The 22,201-nt window shown below is 52.8% G+C and overlaps 1 protein-coding gene across 2 annotated transcripts in view; it reads right to left on the bottom strand.

Moving 5' to 3' along the window:
* The window catches only part of CSMD1 (CUB and Sushi multiple domains 1), a 1,035,440-nt gene that overhangs the window by 188,102 nt on the left and 825,137 nt on the right, over positions 1-22,201 (bottom strand). For both annotated transcript variants that reach the window (XM_036228983.1, XM_036228984.1), the window contains exons 13-18: positions 10,187-10,369; positions 8,911-9,237; positions 7,838-8,032; positions 5,516-5,654; positions 2,689-2,876; positions 447-635 (exon numbers count right to left, since the gene is read on the bottom strand). In XM_036228983.1, coding sequence (XP_036084876.1) covers positions 447-635; positions 2,689-2,876; positions 5,516-5,654; positions 7,838-8,032; positions 8,911-9,237; positions 10,187-10,369 — 1,221 coding nt within the window. The remainder of the gene's footprint in view (positions 1-446; positions 636-2,688; positions 2,877-5,515; positions 5,655-7,837; positions 8,033-8,910; positions 9,238-10,186; positions 10,370-22,201) is intronic.

The raw sequence follows: 22,201 nt of genomic DNA on the forward strand, positions 1-22,201 counted from the left end.
CCTGCCTCGCAGCGAGTGCTCCTGGGGACAGAGCTTGGCCAGGGGCGAGAGTAAGACGAAGACTCAGACGCACTGTGCAGGCCCGGAGGAAGCCGTTTGTCACCTGGCCCCGGACCAGAGGGGAATAAGGGCCGACGGCGCAGAACATGCTCATCTACGGCGGGTCCCTGTGCCAGCTTCAGTGACCGCCACGGGAACGGGACGTGTCTGGCTCAGCTCGGTTCGTCTGAGCGTTTGGGGCAGAGCTGGAGGACAGCCCATCATTGTTCATTCTTCGTTTCTAAACGGATGCTCCACCTCTCAGAGGAAATGTGGCAGGTAAATGTCAAATGTTAAACAGCAGCGCCTTTTCAGGGAGAAATCCCCCTGGAGGCACAGGGCGCCGCCTCGCAGGACACGCCCCACGCCCGGCCACCGTGGCCCGCGTCCGCCGCCGGCCCACCTACCGTCACAGCTGGGCAGCGCATGGTTCCACTGGTGGTTCCTCTCGCACACGAGCGGCTCATCGTCGCTCAGCGTGTACCCGGGGTCGCAGCTGAAAGTCACGGTCGACCTGATGCCGAAGTCACTGCCGTGCCGATGGCCGTTGACAGGGACCCCGGGGTCCAGGCAGGAGTCTGACTCGAGAGTCACGCCTGGATGCCCAGAAGAAACACGTCAAATCAGGGTCATTCTGGTTTATGGAAAAGGAAAACATATCTGTGCCCTAATACATTTGAAACACTCCCAGACGTGATCAAGTCTGGAAATTATGCAAGTGAATCCAATAATGCATTCATGTAAAAAAATGCATTTTCAAATATTTAACTATGTTTTTCAGCAGAGAGATGTCTATTGTTCCATCATTTAGCAGATATCTGATAGTGCAAATGAATAATTTGTTGACCTCATTGAATTTTACTCTTCTTCATTTGAAAATCAATAATCTGTAGGAAAAGAAGTCTAACCACATCTTCCCCTGTCTTCCTGTCTCCTTCCCTTCCCCTCTTCCCTTTGATATTTTATGTTCCAGTTAGATTTTGGCAGTCATACCGCAGAAGGCTTTTATATACATGCACACACACCTAAGCCCACGCACATATAATACAAATTAAATCTGCCCTCCGGTTGATTTTCTAAAATTGCATCCCATAAATTCATACATGGTTTTTAAATGTGCATTTAAGCCAACCACTTTCAAGATGTCTACAACTAGCCTATGCTAAAAGATACTAAAAGGTAAAATGTTATATGAAATCGGTTGTAGTCATGCCATTACTCTGACATTTCTATGTATTTTCAGACTGATATATATTTTACGAATAAGGAGAATGGGAAGAGGAGAAGAGGATTTCATGGTGATGCCCACAAATGCAAAGAAATTAAAAAAAGACCTCACTTTGCCCCACGTAACTCAGTAAGGTTGGGAAAATCAGTTAGGACTTGAACTATTAATCACGAATCTTGAATCATCACCAATATTCAGACTGTTTGGTCCCCCAAATGATCTCAGGGCTAACACTGCTGACCATTATACTGTGAGCAATAAACCTTATGAATGTACCTTCCTTCATGAAGTCAAATGCATGAAATACAAATAAAGAGTGACTTCTTAAAATGAAAAAGTGATATTTCTTCATTGGTAAAGAAAATGTGACTCACTAGGCACAGGGAGGGGCATGGGTAGGACACCTGAGCCACTATCAAAATTGTGTAGTAAGGAGAGTGGCCTCGAAACAGCTCTACCTGGGAGGCATCCGCCAAACCTAGGTGTGTCCTGTGTGGTGGGAGTCTGCTACTCACGGAGGGGCCCTGGGACCACACCTGAGAGTTTATAGTGGCCAGGTGGCTTGAGGCGGGCCCCTGGCGCAGAATGACTTCCGTCTAGCCTACAGGGACGGGGCCGCTGGCCACCGAGCTCCACCCAGTGTCTCTTCCCCTGGCCGGCTTTAAATGACGGGTGTGACTACGCGTGTGGCAGCTTCCCGCGGGCTCTTCCCATCAAGGTATCAAGCCCGAGGTCATCCTGGGAACTCCCCGAGCTTGCCGTTGGGTTCAGAACCACCAGCGTGTGCAGACTTTGCATGTCTGCGCTCTCAAACTCAGGGTTTGGTTACATCACGTTAAAAAAAAAAAGCGGGGGCGGGGGGAAGGCTTGTGGTGAAGCTGCCTGGATCTGTGGAAAGAAACGGGAGTGCGCACGTGACACAGGGATGGCCCGGCAAAATACGCTGCGTCGCAACGTTGTAGCAACTGTGTTCCGATATTTCTAACAAGCATTCTTGAATATTTACAACCACTGTTAATATCAACAGTTATTTGTCACTTGGGAAACTTCTGCGGGGTTTCGCTTCCTCCCTTCATGGCTACCCAGGAAAGCTGTGAATGAATGTGTACTTGCCGGCGAGAACTGCGATTGCCCAAATCATGTTTTCCAGCAAAAAGTACAGCTCAGGATGGACAATCTCAGCGCTGTGCCCGCCCGGCCAGATTCCGGGGCGGGGAGGGGGTGGGCATTTCTAACCGCAGAAATCTATTGTCGCGTCATGCAGGAAGGGGACACAGTTCCCTGCTGTGTTTTCAGATTTCACTTTATAATAAACCGAAAGTCCCCGAGCTGCGCTCTGTCAGGAGGGGAGGTTCTGGCGCGCAGGCGGCGGCGGCGCGGTCTGCGGCCCCGCGGCGGCCCACGCGCGCGGGGACACTCACTCTCGTAGCGGATGAGGAAGCCCACGCTGGCCCGGCTGCTGTCCGTGGAGAAGAGCAGCGACAGGAACGGGCCGGTGCTGACCAGGAAGTGCGGCGCCTGCGTGCCGTGGAACTCGCCGATGAGCGGCGACGACGCGGCCGGCCCGTCGCGCACCTCCAGCGTGTCGTAGTTCACCTCGGTCTGAAACCTGCGCACAGGTGAGCGCGGTGAGCATGGGCGCGCGGAGCCCCCGACCGCCGTGTGCCCGCCGTGCCTCCGCGGAGGAGCAAAACCCACGGACGTCACAAGAAACAGGTGTGCACAGCGGCTCAGGCGCGTGGGCGCGGGCGCGGGTCGCGACGAGGACGGCGCTTTCCTGAAGAGGAGGTGCGCCCGGCCCCCCCACAGCCCCCTACCCCGGCTGCACCCCTCTCCTCCCCCCTGCGCCCCTCCTCCCCACACCCTTCCCCCACAGGGGACATCCTGCCAGGCGCAAACACTGAAGGGGACAGTGACCCGGCACCGATGACCAGGTGACGGCGCCGCGAACCAGACTCGTTTGCATGACTGAGCGAACGGATACATCGCAGGTTGGCGATGGCCGCCCGGTGCGCACTGTCAAGGACGCGGTCGCGGACACCGGGCGCGCGCGAGCCGGACACGTGGCGCCAGCCTGGAGGCGGGGGCCGGGCGCCTGCGCCGTCCCGAACCCCCAGCGCGACAGAGCACGCGCCCCCGTCGCTGCCGCTCGGGCCCCTTCGATGTAATGAGGTGCCCCTCCCCGGGGACCCCGTCGCCGTCGGCTCTCCCACCCAGGCCCCGGGGGCCGGCCGTGCCCCAGGGAGCCTCTGCGTCCCGCGGGACCTGCAGAGCTGGACGTCACGTCGTCAGCCCCGTGCTGTGGCCTGCATCATGCCCACCGCAGTCACAGGCCGGGGACAGCAGGCCGGGGACAGCAGGCTGGCGGAGCACGAAAGGGCGTGGCCACCGAGGCCCCGCCCCTGCTGCGAAGCCACGCCCACGGCCCCCCTGCGCCTGCACGAGGACAGCACATGCTCAGAAGCCGCTGGGTTGCTTCGGGCCCCCGGCTTCTGGAATGGAATCTAAACGCGTGCGCCACATGGCGAGGCCGGTCACAGGGCACGGCAGGGCGTTTGGGGGTAAATTGTGCAGCTCTGTTTTTCACTGTTCACGACGTTCTCAAAAGATTCTGTTTCTGAGCTCAAACGCCACAAGTCTGAGCAAGCGTGTTTGAAATATTTGCACACGCAGGTTTTCACACCTTCATTTAGCGACAGCCAGGGCAGATAAAGCGCACGCCTCAACGGCCGGAAGATTTCCAAGGTAACCTTGGAAAGACAAAACCCCGAATGTCTCTCCTTATTCGGCGACATGATGGCGTCAACCGTGCGGAGTTTAAAATCTGCCCGTGCGAACTCTTCCTTCACCGAGGCGTCTGCCACGCTCCAGGGGTAAGCTAAGATGCACCATGCAAATAATCTTTTAAAGAGCTGTGCAAAAATTGCAAATGTCAGAAAATATTAGAAATTCTGGTACTTAAAAATGGAATTCGGCAACATACCACAGCTCGATAATATTGAAAAAGCAAAATGGAGAATAATTCTGTGAGCGTCTTTGTTCAGGAGACTGAAAACAGCGCTAATAAGCTGCCCCCGACTGGGCTGAGAAAGCCCCGTTTTTGCTAAGTGACAGATTTGAAGCCCTGCGAGGAACCAGGATGTGTGTTCACTTTCACCACGCAGCCTCTGAAAGCTACGCGTTAGCGGCAAAGTCGACTTAATTTACTGAACGTCATAGAGCTGATGTTCTCCCCGCCATCAACATTACACACACGATCCGTTCCCAACAGGATGGAGACACGAGCCAAAACTCGCCTTTTCTTCTGAGACACTATCCTAGCGGGGATTATTAGTACCCTCTCAGAGAAAAGTCGTAATACAGTGATTTCAAATTCAAATAATTACTAAGAGCTGATACAACTCCTGCCTAATACCCTTCCTGCATAAAAGTTATTGTTATAAAGCTAGTGGAAACAAATGAAGATAATATGAGAATGTTCGTCTGCCTTGAGACGTTATAATGTTCTGAATATTAAAATCCAGAACTCGATCTAATCAAGAAGAAGTCATTTTTAGAGGAGGCCCAACGTTGGTCAGATTAAGCCTGGGGCACTAAAAGGTGACGTGTCCTTAGATTTTAAAGCGTGCGATGTGTCCCAGAGCATCTTTGGTTTCTAAGCATCAAATTGACTTCATTGTTGAGACAAACGGCAACATGTATCATCATGAAAAACTCCAAGAGCACGATGCCTTTGGATAATCGACTGTATGCTGGAGCGGCCATGCCACACGGCGCGCCCGGGAGGGCGCCCTGGTACGCAGTTAGCCAGTAACTAACCCGTCCCACCCACCCCCACCCCCGCTCTGCAAACTGAAGCCACTCTCCGGACTCCAGGGCCACCAGCACGGAAGAGATGGCTTCCCGCACTCCCGGAGGGACCAGAGGAGCCGCAGGTGCAATCGCGACAACGCCGTGTGTCCCATCTGCCGGTCCATATCCAGAGTCGGCGATGGGGGCGGGGGAGGCGGGGCAGGCGAAGGTCGCCCAGGACCCCGCCCCTGCAGGGCGCCGCGACTGGGGGCTCGAAGGGTAAGATCGAAGGAGCACGAACTTGGCAAGCGAGCGCCTACTGCTTCCGAGGGAACTCCTTCGGAGGGACTGATGGGCCACGGCCACCTCTCTGAGCTCTGAGATCCACGTAAGTGACCGCGTGGGACATGCACGGGTCCGAAGGTCCGAATGAAGAAACGAAAGGTTTTTCCTTACCTATCGAAAGTGATCTTGATCGAGTGTCCAGGTTTCGCCTCAATGATCCACTCGCAGTTTAAAGAATCTTTATAGTATCCTGGCCAGCCGGGAGGCAGAATGACGCCGCTCGCTGCCGTCAGGTGACCGCCGCACGGGGCTGAAAGACGACAGGCAGGCGTGAGCAGGTTGCTGGCGGCGGGGGGCGGACCGCGACCGCGCACGCGCAGCAGGGACCTGCTCCCGTGTGTTCCCGATCTATGTTCAAGTATCAAAGCAACACTCATTCCCCAGCAAACTAAGGGTATTGGTTTTTATTATTAAGCATATCCATTTTACTTCCTTCATCTTTAACTATCCAGAAATACTGTCTGAGAAAACATATAGCAAACATGGATTTAAAAAGTTACATGAGACACTTCTAAATCTGCGAGATGAATTATTTCCTAAAAGTCTTAGTTCCCACATATGTACAAAAATGTGTTGTTTTTTGAGTTGTTGTATTTCTTGGAACGTGCCTAAACTGTCATGGATTATTTTTACTAAATCTTGTCTTTTACATGCCACTATAATTTACAGTCCGCTCTAGAACTCTCACCCCTTGACCCTGAGGAAGTAGACACGTTAATCTTTGCACTGCACGTGAACAGAAGCAGACCCTGGACGCCGACGTGACGATACTGAGTCCACCCGTCGGTCGGCGCAGACCAGCGGTGCTGCGGTGACAAACGTGGCGGCTGTAACCAAGTCGCTCTCCTGCAGGGTGCCCGCCTGGGGACTCCGCCCCGCAACACGTCCTCCCACCGGCCACGGCTCAGGGACCGGGCCTCGCGCTTGCAGCGAGAGGCTCTGGGCCAGCAGTGGAACACATCGCTGCCGCCTACACCTGATTGGCCAGGACCCGATGCGAGCTCCCGTCACGCCATGGGGTGGCGGGCAGGGAAGTCCCACTGGGTGGAGACGCGGCATCCAGACGAGCTGGTGAGCAGCACCGGTGACAGTTACATTCGCAGCGGGGACAACAGAAAGCGAATGGTGAACAGGCCTTCAGAATGCAAGTCTCCTTTGATTTACTGTTTGACACCTTACCTGATATTATATCCTTAAAGTAAACCCTTCTTAATTATGCATACTTTTCTATGGCTTTATTTTTAATATAATTATTTCGCTTGGAGATGTTACATTAATGCTGGCTTTATATAATGTTACGCAGGAGTCAGTCCATCTTTGCCATTGTCCGTAACAGTATCCCCAAACCCGAAGTACCCTATGCTTGGAATATGGAACTTACTTATGCACCTCTGTAGGCACTGTGTCTTTTTCAATCTTTAATTTTTTTTTTTCAAATCTCTTTTTATGGTACTTTGTTTATTCACAGTTTGCACTTTTTATTTGGGTCACTTTGCGCAATTTATCCTTTGCTAGGAAAATACCAATTTTCTTTGAACTTTAAAATTTGCTGCCATAGAGTTAATGATGCATTCTTGTACGATTATTTTCCCCCTTAATAACCTGCATTTTTAATGACACTGAGCCATGCTGAGGAATACAGGCAGGTTAGAGGCAGACAAATAAAGAAGAATATCTTTCATCCAGATCCACACAATGTACGCCCACAGTCTGCTGGCATCCAGAACATTCTGCCAGAATAAACAAACGCACTGACCCCTAACGAAGTCTCCGCTCAGTGTCCGCTGGGGAAAGCCTTGCCTGGCGCATCGCTGCCGGCTGCCCAGGTGGGGGCGGTGCAAGCACGCACCCTATTTTACCCGATCACCGTTAGGGGGGTGCCCTCCTTGTTTTTCTGTTTGTGTGTATGTGTCTGTTCGTTTTCACACAGGTGACCAGACTGGAGATTTCAAAATATGGGTTGAATATGTTATGGGTTGAATGATGTCCCCCACGTTTGTATTTTGAATCCTTAATCCCAGCACGTTAGGATGTGACCTTCTTTGGGTATAAGGTCATTGTACATGTGACCAGCTAAGGGGTGGTCCCATGAGTGGCCCTCGTCCAGCATGACCGCCGTCGGTGGACACAGACGGGTTCTCAGTGAGAGGGCTGTGGTGATGATTCTGCAGGCCGAGAGACCCCGAGACGGCTGGCAAACCCCGGGAGCTCCGCCCTCGTGGCCCCGGGAGGAACCCGCCCGGTCACGCTGGTGTCGGCCGCCCCGTCTCCAGGACAGGGAGACGACACGTCACTGTCGTGTGCACCCCAGGTCTGGGGTCCTTTGTCATGGCAGCCCCAGGAAGCTGAGACAGCCGTTTGTTTCCAGACAGATGCTCCACTTCAAAAAATAAAAATAAAAAAAATAACTCGGAAGTGACCGCGAAGCCGCACCTTCGCAGCGGGGGACGGCGGCGCTCCAGACCACGTTCCCGTCCTGTAGGACGCAGGTGATGGACTCCGAGCCTTGGGTTTTGACAAAGCCGTCGTCGCAGTGGAAGGAAACGGAACTCCCCAGCAGGAACCTGTCACCGAAACGCCGTCCGTTGATGGGGACACCGGGGTCGTGGCACTCGTTTTGACCGAACGCTGAGAAGGAAAAATGAAAGTAGAATTAAACGCTCAAACATCAATTATAAGTGTTTAAAAAGGAAATGGGAGCTACTTATAAAGCAATTTACTATGTTAAATTTCAGTGATATATGTATAGAGAGATACTTTAACTACACAGGATTTGCTATCTAGAGCGAGCGAGACAGGTGGATACGCAGGTGTAACTGTCAGGTGCGCAGCACTTGGCAGCCTGAAGCACTTTTCCTGTCCACTAGGAGGAGCAGGAGAGGCAGGGAGCTGGGGGCCGGCCCTGGGTCCAGGAGAGTCTTGGTCAGAACCCTGGGTCCAGCCATCTCTACAGAATGGGGACTATCGAGCCTGCATCCCAGAGTTACTGTGACGTTCAACAAAACAATTACTGGCCCGTCCTGTGCACAGTGCCTAGGAGAAGCAGGTGGTGAGTGACGACTTATAAACCATTCTCAACAGGACACTTACTTTATTCCCTCAACAGTGCACCTGAGTAGGTGTTCTTAAATATAATCTATTTGGCAAAGGAGGGATGCGAGGCAAAGAAAAATCAGCTGTCTTATCAAAGTCCACTAAGTAGATGCAAGCCCTAGGGCTCTAATCTGTGGCTCCCGACCCGCAATGCCCCCATCTTCGTCCCTACACAAGTGTTTTGCTTTGAGGGTGTGGTGGGGGGGGGAGGGGGGAGGGGGGATGGAAGGAAGAAAGTGCAGAAGAACAGAAGGACGGGAGGAAGGAAGGGCAGGAGGGGAGGAGGGAAGCGGAGGGGGAGGGGGAGGGCCAGGGCCAGCGAGAGGGCCGGAGCCCCGCCCACGGCAGGATGCGGAGGGTGCGCCCGCCCTCGGGCGTCGGGGGCTGCCCCGGACCCGCCGCCCCGCGCTCACTGGTGTAGGTGATGTTGAAGCCGCGGCCCGTGGTCGAGTGGTCCGACTGGAACTCCAGGCGCACCACATGGCCGCTGCTGGCCAGCTGCGCCGGCACCTCGTGGCCGGAGAAGGTGCCGAGGACGGTCACCTCGGACCCGCCGTCATCCTTCACGGCCAGGAAGTCGAACTGCGGCTCCACGTCGAAGTCGTGGAAGATGAGGTGCACCCTGCTGCCCGGCGGCGCGATGACCAGCCACACGCAGTTCATGTTGTTGCCGTACTCCTCGGGGTAGTTGGGCGACAGGATGATGCCCGAGGACGCGGTGAAGTTGAAGAAGCAGGAGACTGTGGGGGCAGGGCAGGGGCTCACCCCGGGCTCGGGGGCCGGGCCCCGCTTCCCAGCCTGCGGCCGCGACCCCATCCCTCCGCCAGATGCTAAGGAGGGGGCCTCACTCGGCACGGCAGCACCGGCCCCGCGTGGGGGGCTTGACTCAGACGCCGCCCCATCGGGGGACCGGCCCCCGCGCGAACCGAGGCGTTTCTTGCACGACCTCCCGCCTTCGCGAGGGCAGAAACCGACCGCCGCGGGGCGAGTTCCAGAAAATGACGCGGGCCTCCGGCCTCCCGCGGGAGTCTCCGCTCCGTGGTTCCGTTTTCCCGTGCAGGGCGTTTTCCGCACGCTGCTTACTCGTTACAGGGCGACTATTAGGAAATAGCACCTCGGAAGCTCGGACCACCACGTTTGGGCGGACACTACGAAACCTCCCGGGAAACTTACTTTTAAGAACTTCAAAACCAGCCCCCGCCCCACGCCTCTACTGCTGTTGTGGGGAGACGGCCGCGGGGTCTGTGTCTGGGCCGCGGCTCTGCCCCGCAGGCCGCGTCGTGCTGCGCGCACTGTCTGGACGTCGCTAAGCTTTTAAGGGGCCACGCGCGTCTCCCCTCGTTAAAACAGCCCCGGATGATGGAGCAGGCGGCTCGTCCGCGGAAACGCACAGCGCTCCCGCCGCCCGTGCGCACGAGCTGCGTCCGCTGCCGCCCAGCGTGCGGAGCCACGAAGGCCACCGCCCGCGGAGGCCGCTCGCTGGCCAGCCCCGGACACCGCGCTGCGCCCGCCCCGCGCGGGGTCTCGGCTGCGGCTTCTCCCGCCGCCCGGATCTCGCCGCGCGTCAGCGAGAGCCCAGCGGGCCGCCCACCGCCGGGCAGGGCTCCGAGGGACCTGAGGGAGACCCCCGCCCCGCACACGCACTCCCTGTGCCCCCGCCCCGCACCCCGCGGCCCCGGGGACACTCACACACGCAGCTCGGCTTGTTGCCTGACCACTGGTTGTTCTGCTGGCACGTGATGGTGCGCTCGCCCACCAGCTCGAAGGCCGCCTGGCACGCGAAGGTCAGCGTGTCCCCGTGCAGGAAGCGGCTCCCCGTGCGCAGCCCGTAGGCCGGCACGCCCGGGTCCCCGCACCCGCCCTTGTCGATCTCTGAAAACGGGAAATTGAAGGAACCGTTAAAAATCATATGATGAACAGGTTTTTTATTTTAAAGAAAAACAATTAAAACAATGAAAAGGGCTTTATGTTTATGTTCATTTTCATCGAGTTTCAAAAGGAGACTCGCTCCATCAACACTTAATCACAAAGGCTCTGAAAAGGGTAGCCGACACCTGAGGGGAGGGCGCTCGGTTTCCTGTCATTCGAGGGGTGCACAGGGCGGCGCAGGCGCGCGCATGAGGCAGAGGCCGCAGGTCACAGACACACGTCCCTGCTGCCACCACGTGCGGCTCACAGTCCCCACCCCCGCAGGCCACACCGGCTTTGTTTTGACCTCTGCAGTTTCTAACGTAAACAGCACAAGAGAGCCCGTTCACTCCCTTCTGAATATTTAAGTCAGTATCCCCATTTGGATATTCTGACCTTAAATTAGTGTTAAGACCCATTTAGGACACAAAATGAATATATTTATGTCCTACGGATGAAAACATGCGGAATCAAACCTCTTTTCACTGAAACACAATTGTAACGCAGTATGCGCACAAACGCACCCAAACTGTGCGCAGACGCCGAGCTAAGCTCTGTCTTAAACGCTAACTATACAAAACGCCTTAGCTGAGAGAAATGATTTGTTCACATACAAGTGTTTTGAGGGCCAGCTGTGCATCAGGCCCTGTGCTAGGTGACGAAGTCACTGGGCACACGTGATACAATTCTTACACTCACAAGGGTTACATTATTTGGAGGGAAATAACAGAATGTAAAAAATGTATAAGATTTTAGATAAAAAATACTTTGAAGGAAGATGAAGGCGTTCCAAGGGTAACGGACTAACAGATGGGAGAGCAGATGAAGCATCAGCGCCAGGCTGGATTCAGAGACGAGCCCGGCGGTGTGCACGCGGCCGGGAGGGGACGCGGGGACGCGCGGGGCGGCGTGCGGGGAGACGCCCCGCGGGATTCCGGGGCGAGCACACCTGCAGCGGATCCCTCCGCGGGCCTCTGGGGCGGAACGGGGCGGGGGGAAGCGCGGCGCAGCGCGGCCCCCATGCGCGTCTCGCACAGCCATCTGTCCTGGGCCCCCTGGAACCCTCCGTGGGCTCGCACTTGGTGACCCCGCAGTCGCCCAGGGCAAGTCCCGACGTGGGTTTTATCTACAGCCTGCCCACTTTCTAGTCGAGGCCTCGTTTTTGGAATGTTCGTAGAAGTGGCTGAGAACTGAATTTCTGGGCGGCTTTACGGGAAATGCAGACACCAGCGACGGGCCAGGGACGGCCGACAGCGCAGGAGGGGGGGGGGCTTCACTTCCAAGTGTACAGGAGGCTCACAGAAGCAAGGCCAGCTGCTACCGACACTCACCACGCAGGACATGACCACTTCTGCTGTCCTGAGAAGCACGGCAGAAGGAAAATACAGAGCCGAGGATGGAGGGCCCAGAATACCATGCTGTCCCCAGGAAGGCCATCGCCTAGCGTCTGAGCAGGCCGTGGTGGATGACCATCACTGGCCACCTGGGGAGACACCTGTCTCGTTGAAGGCATTCTAAAGTGAGTACTAAATGTCCGATGTCCTTAAAATAAAAACAAGCACCCAAGGAGAAGTCACTCGGCACTGCACCTAGAGGGTGTCCAGCTCCGAGTGTGCGGCCCGCGGGCCGTGCACAAAGGTCCACGTTGGAGCCAGTGGTCACACCTGCACTGCGGCCAGGCTGGGGCCGCCCACCAGCCAAGGGCGGTGCTGTGGCCGTCCTCCGTGTGGGCACAAGGCGGCTTCTCTGGACTCGGTCTCCCGCTCTGCAGTTTTAATTCCCATCTTTTACCCAACGGCCGGCATTACTGTGCCCCAGTTTCCGGATGACCGAAGCCAAAAATCCAGGAGGCGGCTTTCAGCTTGGGAAACTCAGTCCGGGTTGGCCCGTGACTCATCCAGCTACGCATTACTAGGACAGAACACGACACCTGAGGTGTCTGAGGTGTCTCTCACGATCGTGGTCTTTCCTGTGGACCGCGAGCTTTGGGATGGAGAGACCGACTCTTGGTCTTTAGAGAACGAGGCATTTCTAATTCCCGCAGAGGTCGGCGGACCCCTCCTTGGCTTGGCCACCGCACCTGTCTACATGAGTGGTCCTGGCCGCAGGCCCACCTGGGGCCTCCACCCACCCACCCATTGCGGGCCCTCCGGTCTGAGCCGCGCAGGACTTCCCGAGGAGCCTGTCAGAGTGAAGGAGCCGGCCGGGGGACGGCACCCAGTCAAGGACGAGGCGCTCGTCGGGCAGGGGAGAGGCGGGGGCGGCCGTTCTCATGGTCCTTGTGGAGCATGGGGCTCAGACAACCAGCTCCCAGAGGTCAAGCCCCTCGCCGCCAGCCAACACTCTCCTGGACCCTGTGGGCACTGGACTGCAGAGCCGGAGGGGACACCCCCCCAAAAAAAATCACTGGCCCGGACCGTTCAGCAACCTCCGGGAACACGTGTGCCACAAACACACGTGTGACACGTGCTCTCAAGGGGACAATGAAGTCGTTGCCCGATTGCCGCCCGTACTTTGGACTGAAGCAAAGGTGACTTATGCTTATTTAAAAATAATCACATGGAAATGGTTGAGCGTGGGCAATAAATCTACCAATGAATCAAACTAGCACAAAACCGTGAAGTAATCTCAGAAGTTAAACCGCTCTCTTTCCACGGGTCATAGTAAATGTCAACAAATATTGCGAATGTCATTTCCCTGCCTCCGGCTGCTAGTAACAAAACAAGTTCAATGAACATTGGCCTAAATTAATACGTACTTTATTTTCCTTCCGTAACAAGAAAGACGGAGGTAGGAAGTCCAAGATAGGCTAGTGGGTTAGATCCACAAGACCACGGACTCTCCGATTTTCTTCTCCATCACCCCGAATGTGCCGGTCGACATCGTCAAGGGGATGGCCTCTTGGTGCAGGGTGCCTGCTGGATCTCAGAGAGCCAAAGTCCCCCACGAGGGCAGCCGGCAACACTTTTTAAAAACAAACCATTTCCGGAGGCTCTCTCTAGTGACCCCTGCTTATAGATCCCTGTCTCCTGCAGGTCCCCTGGCCACTGCTACCTCTGAAGAGTCCTGGGAAGGGAATATTAGTGCTTCCCAGACTCTTTATGGAGGAAGACAAAGGAAGGTGGTGTTCCTAAAGTGGTATTTGCACAGCCAATCCCCAGGATCTGCCACGAAGCTAGCAACATTAGAAACCAAATTTAACCTTATGAAAAATATCACGTCCGTGGAGACGAAATCACTTCTCAAACATAAAATCATTTTAAATGCATGTGACAATGTCAGCTAGTAAAGTATTTAGGTATTTTGCTATTTTGTGTTGTTTTCAGAAATAAATGTCTCTAAAATTTCTTAGAATAAGTTGGGAGTTAAAGATAAATCAAAGAAAATGCTATTTTAGGCAAAATGTATTACTAGAACGATTTTCACATAGGTGGGAAAATTAATTAGGTTAAAGAAGAATGAGAGCATGCTTGAGCTGATCACGAATCAAAACCGTTTTTCAGTTGATTCTGTATTCTTCCTTCCGCCGGGACAGTCGGGCAGGTGGGAGGCATCTTCGGTTGGACTAGGTAACAGCTCACGGTGCCTTCTCGCCTGTCACCTCCCGACTGATTGGTATTTTCTTGACTTCAAAACATGTTTAGGTGGTTGCGATCAAGAAGAGGAAAAGATGCATATTCAAGAAAAAAAAAAGACAATTTTAATTTTAGAAACTCGGGAGCAGGTTTAATACGTGACTGGCCCCACTGCCAACATTTTCCTGACGACGTGAACCGTCCGGAAATGGATGCCGTCACTCTTTATGGCGCTTCCCACGCTTTGCAACTTACCATTTTCTGCAAGTTGCTACGGCCCGTTTTTTCTCAGAGACAGGACGTTACGCTGCTTATCAAGAAATACCATATATCTGTTTTTACCAAGACAGATATTTTATGTTTAATTTCTTTACTAATGGCTACTTCATATTTATTACAGTACTAAAGATAAATACTCTATGTTTACTATATCTTCTCAGGTAAATATCTTGCGGACTACTTTATAAAGATCATTTCGTGTTTGAAATGGACGTTTAGCTATACACGATTTAAACATTTTTCCTGGGCTACTTTTTTCAACTTTGCTCTACAATTAGGTACAACATTTGGGCACTTGATTATCCGATTATCTGGGTATCAGAGTGAGCCCAGATAGTGTGTGGAACACAGTCTTGGCTCTGCCCGCAGGCCCTCCGTTAGGTCACCTCCACGGGGCTGGCTGGCACGTCGTCTGCTCACGCACATGCTCCTGAGAAGCACGTCGTCTTCTAAGACAATGTTATTTCGTACGGGCATCTGGCTCTGTCCCAAGCTGGCAACGCAGTTATCTGCAGAGCAACGGCGGACCTGGTAACACAACGCTGAGTTAACGGCTGATCGGTAGTTGCTCAGCGTTGCTCCGGACCGAATTGCGTCCCCCCACGATTCAGAGGCCGAAGCTCTGAAATTCTAACCCCCTCTGTGGCGGTGTTTGGAGATGGGGCCTTCGCGACCAGCAACTTTCCACACACGAGACGTCACTGTGCAAACACCGCACCTGGCCTTTCCTCTCGGCGTCTTGAGAAGGTGGGAAGCAGCCCGCGGGTGGCATCGACCAGCCCCGCGGGTGGCATCGACCAGCCCCGCCCTCGGCAGCCCCTGCCCTGCCCACGAACGCTGTGCACGCTCTCACACAGGACCGGGGCCGGAGCCACACCAGCACGAGGCGGTGGCCGAGGCGCCCACGTCTGCAGCCTCTGTCACGATCAGGAACATGACCCTGGAAAGCAGCTGGTGGCTGTCACAGCCGCCCGGCTCGTCAAAGCCGCACGTGACCACACGTCGTCACGGTGTTTGGGGGGAATTCTGTCGTGTGCATAAAATACTGTATTTGCTTTTCGCACGAATGTGCTTTCTTTGACTAAAACAGCAATGAGATGCTGTCAAAGGCGTTGTCAGCAGCCGAGGTGAGTTGGGATGACATCCAGCTCGCCTCCCGCCCCCCTCTGGGGCCCAGGGTGAACGTCTGCGTCCTGAAAACCCAGGAGACGCAGCGTCTGGGAGGCGGCCGGCCTCCCCGCGTCGCCCCGCGGCCTCACGGGGACTGCGGCTCCGCCCGCCTCCACGGCCAGCACCGCCGGGGCACTCGCGAGCGCTGCTGCAGGCGGTCACTGCGCTTGCGGCGATGCCAAAAAGCTGCGTCGGGGACTCAGCATTTACCGGAAAGGTGAGGATTTCACTCTAGACGCTGGGTGGGCAACGAGAGGCCACGTTTACGGGGCTGAATCCCCGTGCTCTCTGCCGAGCTCGCAGCACGATGTGGGACTCGCAAGGTCTCGCCGGGAGCGGACGGTCCGGACCCCCCCACGCACGGGTCTCAGTGAGGGGGACCGGCCGGCACGCCTGCGACACAGCCCCACGACCTCAGGGGGCCCGCTGCTGCGCATCACAGCGAGGGGAGCACGCGCCAGGGTGTCCGGGGGCCCCCCGACTTCCCCGTTGGGGGTCAGACACACACACGAACGCCGGCGTGAGCCAGGAAAGCGGAAGGAGGGCGAGTTCCCCGAAACCGTAGCCCCGACCTTTCCGCCGTCCCACTCCGGACCACGGGAAACAAGTAAAGGAGCCAAACGGGTCCCAAAGAGCATCTCAGGACAGACGAAACGAATGGAAGGTGCAATGCGGTTCGGTTTTTCAGAATTAATTAGCGGAAACTCAGGAAAATAATTTTTGTATTATATTCAAGCTGTGTGCATATTTAATGAATTTTTTTTTTTTTTTTTGGTTGCAGTAGAATTCTAAGACTACGTGCGGCGCTGAAATGAGTGGCCTTGCCCTGGCGGGGCCGCGCGACGGGCCCGGCCGCTCCACGGGCCCTGCACTCAGCGGGAATGGCAGCTGTCCCCTGGCACGTGCCGTTTCAGCGTGCCCAGGCCATCATCGTCACTCAGCGGGCCCGTCAGGTTCGCAGTCTGGCCTCACCAGATGCTCCTGGTTCAGTCTCAAATTTATGCTCACTTCAAACGTTAAAAGCATAAACCACCACATTGCAACTGCTGAAATGAGTAACCGAAAAGGATGGCGTTCCTGCTTGCCAGATGAACCCGAGATACCGAAAAGGAATGAAATATTTTCACCATTCGGGAATTTCTACTTTAAGGTAATAAAAATATACGCATTGTTTGTTTTTAAACGCACACACACATATTGATTCTTGACGAAAGCGTATACATGTATTTCCGTGTGGAATTCAAGTAATGCCCAGATAACTAGGAAATTCACGTAGCTGGAAAATCTCATTTCCAGGCAATCTCTTTAATACAGTCATGACCTATTTTTTCAATAAGAGGAAAAATGGAAAAAAAAAAAAACTGGATCACAAGAGGAAAAGTGATTCAGATTTGCTGACTCACCTGCAAATTTCTAAGAAATAGCACATATGTTTACTAAATATCAAAAGCTAACAAGTTAAAAAAGTTCTTGTGCACGTCTGGATTCACTGGCACACGCTCACCACCCAGCCGCTCTGCAGGGCACAGGGCTCACGTGTGGCACAGGACCCGCCTGCTTGCGAAGGTTAGAGCCCTCACCTTGTTGTTGCTGTTTTAATTGCTGTGAGTTGACAAGTCAGGCTTCTGGAGCATTGTCAAAGCCAGCCCCCGCCCCGAGTCATCCGAGGCGGCACTAGAGGCCTGACTATTGTGTGTGACTTCTCAGAGGAAACTGCAACCCCGTCCAATCGTGGGAAAGGGCCATTGAAAGGACCGCCATTGGGGCGCAGTCTGCAGAAATGCCTGACGGTTCTCTGCAACTCGGTCAAGGTCGCGAACAAGGGCCGGCTGAGAATCGTTCGGGCCCGGGAAGGCGTGGTGACCAAGTGCACCGGGCGTCCCGCATGGGTCCTGGAACAGGAAGAGGCCATCGGGTGCAGGCCGCGCGGCCCGAGTGAACACAGGCCTTCGCTGACAGTGTCTCAGAGTTGTGACAAAGGCGCCCGCGAACGTAGGATGCTAATGACAGCAGGGACCCGTGTGTGGCACGTGGGGACGCTGCCACCCTCCCAGCTCGTCTTTACATGGAACACTTCTACAACCAAAAAAGGTCATTTAATAAAGTACACGCATGTGGCAGTATTAAACACGTGTAAACCTACCTGCTACTTTGGTTGAAAAGCAAGTCACATTTTGAAATGTTGAGTCCCTGTATCTTTGCCATACTTTCAATTAGTAACTGAGTAATCAGATTTTATATTACATTAAAAAGATGACTACTACATATTTAGAGTTTTTTTTTTCTGTGCTGTACATTATAAAAAAAGGCACTAAGCAAGTTTCGGCAAGGATACGGAGAAAAGGGAACCCTCATACATTGTTGGTGAGATTGCAAATTAGTACAGCTGCTATGGAAAACAATCTGGAGGGTCCTCAAAAAATTAAAAATGGATCTACCTTTTGACCCAGCAATTGTACTTCTGGGTATTTATCCAAAAAAAAAAAAAAAACAAAAACAAAAACAAACAAACAAACAAACAAACAAAACAATAATTCGTAAAGATCTATGCACTCCAATATTCATGACAGCACAATTTACAACAGCCGAGATATGAAAGCAACCTAAATGCCCATCAACAAATGACCGGATAAAGAAATTGTGGTTCATATATACAATGGAATATTACTCAACCATTAAAAAAATGAAATCCTACCATTTGCAATGACATAGACGGACCTAGAGGTTATTATGCTGAGTGAAATAAGTCAGACAGAGAAAGATTGATATCATATAATTTCACTTATATGTGGAAACTAAGGAACAAAAAGAACAAACTAATTAAAAACAGACTCACAAATATAGTGGACAATTTGGCGGCGGGCAGAGGGGAGGCGGGTCGAAAGGCTGAGGGAATGGGGTGAAGGGTTAAAGAAATACAAATTAGTAGCTGATAGTTTGGCACGGGGGGGCGTGGAGGAGGGAACGTAATCAGCATCGATATGATGGCTAAGTGCAGGACCAGGGGAGGGAGGGGGCAATTGGGAAGATCGTTTTATGAACATTATGGATGTCTAACCAATGTAGTGTATACTTGGAATTAATTTAAATAAGTAAATTTATTTAAAACAAGGCACTAAGACCTGTGTGAACTTTTATTGTGGTGGTGATTTCATTATGCTAATAAATGCATTTGGTTGGTTCTACACGCATTTTTAGGGTGGAAAATGAAAATTGTATGTTTAAGATTTTATGGAATTTTCAGGCAACATTTTTCTATTAAACTGATCATTCAAGATAGTTGAGAGCTAAGTCAAGGAGAAAATGCTTCGCACAAGGGCCGCTCCTTGGGGACCGGGCGTGTGGGTGGTCAGGGCCTCCCAGAGGGAAGGGGGTGAGGTTAGGATGGGGGGAGGGGTGTCTGCGGACCCCACAGCTCTGAGGAAGCCCTGCGAAGGGCAGGCAGGGGCCGAGGGGCACCCAAAGGCTCCCTTCATCAGCGCCTACGCCCCTGCGTCATGAGTGGAATGAGGAGAAACGGCGTCCACCCCGTCAAACGCCACTCCAGCGCTTTGTCTACATGAAGCAGGGAAGAGAGAGATCACGACTGTGTACATGCCATTAAATGTCAGCCCGTTAGCTTAAATACTCAATTCTTCCGACTCTGCCCTGAACCCCAAGACAAGCCGCCCACACCTCTAAGGAACAGGCACTGTAAGTTTCTGAGAATGGCTTCTGTCACCGGATCCAAATGCCACTCCCCAGGAGTGTTCGGCCGCTGACCCCCCGCGGGCCACTCTTCTCCTGGCAATGCAGCCCTCTGGTCCCAGGTCCGGCCGGTCCCTCCCTGCAGGGGCCAGGACGTCCTACAAAGCCAGGCTCCCCTGTCACCCACAGGACAGTCCCCAGGCCTGCTTGCTGCCCTGTAAAATGCTCGAGTTCATCGGTGGAGCAGGAAAAAAGCTTTAAACGGGTTAAATTGGAAGGAGAAACAGAGAATCTGGGGTGTGGGGGAAAATCTCCAGAACTTGATTTCTCGCTCAGTTTTCAGAAAATGCTCATTGATAAGAATCTTTTCAAAGACTCACGGGCATGTCGGCAACCCCACAACTGAACCTGTGTCAGTAAACTCTAAATTACAACTTATACTCTCGAAGAAACTCAGTTGTAAAAAAATCCCCAGAAGACAGCAAAAAGATGGCCCAGTTTTCAAAAAGAGCGGAAGACCACGGGGCTAGATGGAGCTCTGTCATTCGGAACCTAGCCGAAAAACAATTAAGTCTGCCAAATCTGTTTTTCTCCATTTCTTCGATTCTCATTTTCTAAAAATATATTCCCAGCTACACTAGTTCTACAGTACTATGGATTAAAAATTAGACAGAAATAATTATTTTCCAGTCACTTATAATTATTCATTTCAGACACGCAAATTTTTAATCAACTCAATTAAAGCATAAATTATGCACGATAAAATTCGCCATATTTAAATGGAAAATTTGATGAGTTTTTACTTAATTTGATGAATTCCACTAAAGTGTATCTCTGCGCACCCACCGGTGCAGTCGCGCTCTGGGACCTCGCGCGCCTTTTCCGTGGGCAGCCGCCGCCCCGCCGGGCTCCCCGCAACCAGCACCCTGGAGTTTCCGCCGCCGCGCGCCCCCTGCTGGAGCTTCTGTGAACGGACCCGCGCGGCACCTGCGTTTTCGCATCTGGCTTCTGCCGCTTTGCGTGTCGGTTTTGGGGTTCACCGCGTCTCGCCCTCGGCAGCTGTCACTTTGTACTGCTAAACAGGTGTCCACTGTGTGGACAGAGCGTGTTTATCTGATTACGATGAATGGGCGTTTGAGTCGTTTCCGGATGGGACCATTTGCATAAAGTGCCACCAGCATTCCAGCTCGAGCCTTTGCGTGAATACGTGTTTTCATTTGGGGGGGGGGGAATTGATCGTCATATAGTGAGTGTCCGAGCGTCTGCTCGGCCCAGACCGCTCGCCGCGGGGATGTGGGTGACGAGGTCTCGTCTCCGCTAGTCCCAGGACGGTGGTATTTTTGTTTAATCGGATTAATTTGGGCCCACGCAAACCCACGCCTAAATCACTTGACTGTTTTGGGACACTTAAACAATCAGAAATATTATCTCACACCACCAGTTGTTGGTAGTACAAAAGCAGACTCTTTTAGAGCAAATTCTTTTAAAAATAATTTACTGCTTTTTAAAACAAATTTTTTAATATACGAAGTTTTAACTACAACAGAGAAAGCTATTTGTCAGACTAGGAAGCTAACTTGCCTCTAAGTACAAAATGTAAATATACTACAATTAAAAAAATTTATATTTGTTTGATAATGCCAAATATTGCCTAGTCTAGTCTATTTACTTATGCAAAATGTATTTTTCTCTGTATAAACTAAAAGTCCGGGAAACCGCTGGGTGGTTGGTGACACTGGCTTATCGCTGGGCTCGCGGAGAGCACGCGAATGACCTGCGCTGTGAAGTCGCACGTGCCGTCCGGGTTTACGGTCAGTCTTCATGACCACAGGTCTGAGATCAGTGACTGGTGCCCAGTGACGTTTACTGTGCTGTGTCTAGCTACACCGCCACTTAAAATGATGGGTAAGCGTTACGAAGACCGCTAGGACTCCACCGTGCTTGAAATTTCAAGGCCACCCTACTTCATCCCAAATCCTAAAACGCCACAAATAGGGCGGGAAGCATGGCTGAGGACATGGCGATGAGGACAGAGCCCCCCCTCCGAAAAGCCGAGTCTCTGCGTAAGCAGATGACCCTGTCCCTTCCTAAGTAGCCCAGAAGTAATCGCCAAAAATTAATAGTGCTAATAATATTGACCTATTCAGCAGCTCCTGCAGATACAGTTCTGGAAGACTTAAAATGAAGACATCCATAATCGAATAGCAAAAAATATTGCAAAGAGATGAAAAAGAAAGAAACTTCTTAGTGCTCGCTGACTCTTGAACAGAAAGATTATTTTACATCCATGGGGACCCTTCTGCATCAATGCGGTTTATGAGAAACCGTTCGTAATGAGATCGACCAGGTACCAGGCCACACGCTGCAGATCCAACCTGACACGATCCTGCAAAATAAGGATGTCCACGAAATAGCAGTGAACACCGACCTCTTTCATAAAGTTTTGTTCAAATGTCACAAAAATGTGAAATTAAGTATTTCATGTACTCAGGCTACTCATAAGCTGTTTTAACCAGATTCAGAAATGAAACAAGGGCTCTTCAAGACTCTCCCCCGAGGACAGTGGGGGGGGGGCGTGAACGTCATCGCCTGCGGTCGGAGTGAGTTAGCGCCCCTGGCGGCGGAGCTGGGAACAGCGAGACCTGAGAGGTGAGGGGGAGGGGAATCGGGAAGCGGACAGAGCCCGGCGTCAGTCAGGGGCCTGGGACTCTGTCAGGTCGCAACGTCCGGCGACGGCATCTGAGTGTCGCTAGAAAGCAGGTGACGTTCCCTGGGACATGAAATACGACATTAAGATGGTTTTTTTTAACGTCATACACATTTTAAAAGTCCCAAACAATGTCTGCTGGACTGCTTTACCTTTAAGGGGTTACCGACAGCCCCTCCCCCACTGCCCAGAACCGCGCACACCCACGGCCAGCGAAGCCGTACCTAGTCACGCGGGCTGTGCAGCGAACCGCTAAGGGACACTGGTCATATCGACTATGCCTTAATTGTCTATATTCATATCGATCCGTTGATATCTGTGTGTTTCTGTATATATGTATCACACATATGCATATGTACATTCTGACATCATATACGT

The sequence above is a fragment of the Rousettus aegyptiacus genome, unplaced genomic scaffold, assembly GCF_014176215.1.
Source record: "Rousettus aegyptiacus isolate mRouAeg1 unplaced genomic scaffold, mRouAeg1.p scaffold_m13_p_11, whole genome shotgun sequence".
NCBI classification, from domain to species: Eukaryota; Metazoa; Chordata; class Mammalia; order Chiroptera; family Pteropodidae; genus Rousettus; species Rousettus aegyptiacus.